Source organism: Formica exsecta, unplaced genomic scaffold, assembly GCF_003651465.1.
Source record: "Formica exsecta isolate Colony F162 unplaced genomic scaffold, ASM365146v1 scaffold49, whole genome shotgun sequence".
Lineage (NCBI taxonomy): Eukaryota > Metazoa > Arthropoda > Insecta > Hymenoptera > Formicidae > Formica > Formica exsecta.
The window spans coordinates 452,591-457,058 of NW_021852138.1; the positions used below are offsets into that span (position 1 = coordinate 452,591).

The window sequence follows — 4,468 nt, forward strand, 5'->3', positions numbered from 1 at the left end:
AGTCATAAATCTTTAAAATACTAAAAATCGAAAGTTTAGAAAGAATTTTCTAGAAAAATGTCGAACATGTTTTCAACCATTGTTTGTATTGATAGGTACAAAGAAAGAAAGATCTTTGTTCTTTTCGTGTGTCCTGATTGGTCCTTGGTCATTGGTCGTTGGTCATTGGTCATTGATCATTGGTCAAAATTAAAGCATTTGAACTCGGAAAAAGACTCTACCTACGGTCTTAGATGAACTTTTAAGACAGTGCTCGTAGTACACGCATTGCGATAAGACCAAGAAAAAGTTATAGCTGATATTAGTGAAATTAATGACATAAAGCCGTTAAATAACGTTTATTGTAAGCTCTTTTAAGTGTATTGTTTAATTTTTTTGTGATGGCTACAATAAAGCAGTTGCCTTACGACGTGATTGCTCACATTCTGGGAAATAAAAGCATCAACAGCGAAGATCTAATGAGATTCGGCTCCACGTGCAAAAGGTTTCAACAATTCACACATGACAACAAATTGTGTGAAAAAAAATATTATCAGAGGTATTTTATTTTTAGAAAGATTGTATATTAATTTTACTGGGTTAATTTTCGTAGCTCAATGGAATATCTCCGCAAACACTAATAATTAACAAATAGAGTAAAAATTACTGTGTTGTTCTTTTTTTTAAATTTAAGTTGTGTCTAATGCTTTTTACTGCATATTAAAACTGCTCCTGATGTTACAATTTAATACAATTTTGGTAAAAAATCAAGATCTAGTAAAGCCAAAATCTTCATGCATTTAAAAGGCTCGACGAGTCATACTAACGACGATAACCTAAGTCAATCAATTCCAAGTTTCGCGCCGTTTGATAAAAATAGCTTGCTATTGCTCGTAGCTAATTATGCACATTGTGCATATATATGTACCGTACAAATTGCTATCCATTACTATTGTGATAATTATAATTTGATTAAAAGAGTTAATCATATCTTTCTTTTAAATAAAAGAATCTATACTGTTATTTAGAATTTTTTAATTTGTTCCAAATATTAATATATATGTGATTATAAAATTTACATGTACTTTAAAAAGTATATTTTCTAAAATTTATTACGCACTGATGTATATTATAGCGTTGTTTAATATAATTTTTGAGAATTTTTTTTCTTAATTTTAGCTGTCCTACTGCGGAAAAAAAGTATAACAGAGAAAAACAGAAGAAAATATTTCATCATATCAATTTCAAAGAAATAATAAAAGCAGGGTTATATTGTACCCAAATGTTAAAATATTATATGCTTGTAATGTCGAGAAATAGATTACGTGATAGTGACAAAAAACAATTGGAGCGTCTTCTGCGTTCAATTGCTAAAAATTCCATGACGTATTATTTTGTGTGGGATGAGATAAATAGAATTTCTGCACAAAAATCATGGTAAAAAATTCAATAAATTAAATTGTTATTGACATTATAAATTAATGTAATTATTGTATAGTTAATATGTAAATCTTTTTCAGCCAACTACTTTCCGATTTGACTCGTGAATATAACTTTAAGCTAATTTTTTACTGTCTGAAACAGTATCGATTTATACATAAGCAAATAAAATTTATGAAAATGTCGGAGACAAAATTGCTTTTGGAAAAACAACTTACAATCGCGGCGCAATATTTTCAGCCACATGTATCTTATTCAGTCGTAAAATTGTGGTTAGATAATATAGTGCAAACAGTACTATCTCGTTTAAAAAATAAATATCCAGCTCATTCAATTTGCTCTACGACTTTAGAGCAATTTTCTTTTTGGAGAGATAACAATATTGATGACAATTTCTGGAATGAAACAGAATCCAAGCAAATTATGTGTATTCTTGAAGAATATATATTTTCGGAGTTAGAGATCCATAAATTACATCAATTATTAATGTCATCAGATCTCGAAGCCAAATATATAAAATATGTGAGTTATTCTAAATTATATTAAATTATAATAATAATTTGTTATGCGCTGCGCAAATATAACTATCATTTTTATATTTTATAAATGTTTAATGTACAAGTTTTTAAATATAATTTAACATAGATTGCAGGACGTTTCCGAATATATCTATTGACTGTCACGTATCATATTGTAGCTAGAAGGCTCGGCATATGCAACGTTTTGAATGTAACATATAAAGAAGACATTGTAGTTATATGGAAACCAGAATAGTAAGTATAATTTTAATTTATTGCTAAAATTCTTTCAATATTTCTTGATACATACTTTTTGTAAAGATATTTTACGGTTTCTTATTTGTCTTAAATTGATGAAACAAAAAAAGATTGTAGCATAAAAATATCTTTTTCTCGAACATTTAATAACGTTAAAAAATAAAATATATAAAAAATAAAAAAAAATTTTCTGTCAGATCTCTTCGAAAATTTTTTCAAAATGTAGCTTGTTGCGCAGTTGAGATTTATGCACAATATTTTTAATCGGTCTATCGCAAATGCTACAAAAATTATAAATATTGATTACAATATACATTCTATATGTTTAAACGCATTTATTTGTATATAAAAATGTTTTTCTTTCTATTTTCAGTAATACAAACAATTGGGATAATGCAGAGTATTTTCATATAAACCAGAATTCCAAGCTACTTTATCCATCGAACATTGTCAAAAGGAGATATCAGAATAATGAACTTATACTGGCGGAGCCATCAAGTGATATTGAGGTTGGTAATTTTTTATATTAATTTTAATAGTAATTAATAAAAATAACAATCAATTATAAGTCTTGTAAATAATACGTTAATTTAACGAATCTCAATACATTTTAAATCAATGAGTGAAATTAATAATCTTTTCTCTATTTCTTTTTGTCTATAATTGAATTTTTTTTTTAACTAAAAACATCTCTGCTTTTAGTTGACACAAGAGATAATGAGAAATTTCTACCGTAAACTAATGTATAATAATTATGATTGCGAATGGAATTTCAACGTCTTCTTCAATTTCCTAAACCAATGCTATGATGAAGATATTGGAAACATAGATATTGAAACTGAATATGAAAACATTACGAATATAATAGAGGTAGGTTATAATGCATATAACTTAATTACATATAATGTAACTTACATATAATGTAATTTAATATCTTAATATTCATATATCAATATATGAAGAAATTATATTAATTATAATTATTTATAACTTAAGTTAAGTCATTACATTATTTTAAAAATTGCTTGTGTGACAAGATATCAATTGAATTTTGCTATTACGTTTCCACAGATTAGATCTAACGCTGTAGTAAATAAACCATTAAAAAGAAGGCCAACAAAGTTTAAGTTTGCCGTTGGAATGATCGTAACGCATACATGGTTCGGTCATTTCTGTGATAATCATGACGGTGTAATAGTTGGGTGGCACCATGAATGTGAAAGAATGTTTAAAGACAAATTGGAAAAGACTATTATGTTCCCATATCTACGTCAATTCAGTAGACATTATCACTTTTGCATGTGTAAAAAATTTTCAAAAAGTGCCCGTCAACCGCACTATATAATTCTCACCGAGAATAATACAATATGTTATGGGCGACAAGGTATGATTGTTAGTAGCATTTTTATAAATCACGTGTTTTATGATCTTTTATCTGTACAATGTAAATTATATCTTTTTTTTTAGATCAACTATCGATACGTCCACCAAGAAAGATCAAGAACATAGAAATTGGAAGGTATTTCTCCAGATTCGAAGGCACTTATTACGTACCGAATGAAAGTTTAAGAAAACGTTATCCAAAAGATACTGCTACAATAGCCAAAATACTTGCTAAACAGTAGTTTTTATAGTACACAGTGTCCCAAAAGTCCCGCAATGGTCCAATATCTTTAAAATAAGATATTTTTGAAAAAAGTGTTTCAAATAAAAGTTGTAGAATTTTAATTAGCGCATTAAGTAGCAATTAGTTTTATAAAAAGCAACTCTCGAACTCTCAAAAATAAAATATTTTTGAGAAAAATGTTTCAAATAAAAGTCGCAGTTTTAAGTGGCACAGTAGTTTTAGCAATGTTAAATGTGACTTTAAATAGCATTGTTAAGATCACGTAAAAAAAACTTTAAAATTTTTAAATAGAAACTCCCATTTTTGATTGTATATTCTTGTAGCTTATCTTATGAGCTTTTCAAAACATTATAATAAAGTTCTTTTCCATTAAGTATTTTCCGAGTTATAAGGCTTGAAAGGTACAGTACCGCCAGCATTAGTATTACCCGAAAGTGATTTTTACGTGATTTTAACAATGCTATTTAAAATCACACTAACATTGTTAAAACTACTGTGCCACTTAAAACTGCGACTTTTATTTGAAACATTTTTCTCAAAAATATTTTATTTTTGAGAGTTCCAGAGTTGCTTTTTATAACACTTCTCGCAAAAAAAATATTACTCATTTTAGCTCTTATATTATGAACGATATATGTACATATGT

At 27.4% G+C, this 4,468-nt stretch overlaps 1 protein-coding gene across 1 annotated transcript; it reads left to right on the forward strand.

The window, feature by feature from the left end:
* The first annotated feature begins 380 nt into the window (after positions 1-380).
* On the forward strand, positions 381-3,820 carry LOC115241468. Its single transcript, XM_029817235.1, has 7 exons — positions 381-484; positions 1,500-1,945; positions 2,117-2,192; positions 2,569-2,704; positions 2,898-3,065; positions 3,267-3,579; positions 3,663-3,820. Exons 1-7 carry the CDS (start codon positions 381-383, stop codon positions 3,818-3,820), a joined length of 1,401 nt encoding a protein of 466 aa, XP_029673095.1.
* The last annotated feature ends 648 nt before the right edge of the window (positions 3,821-4,468 follow it).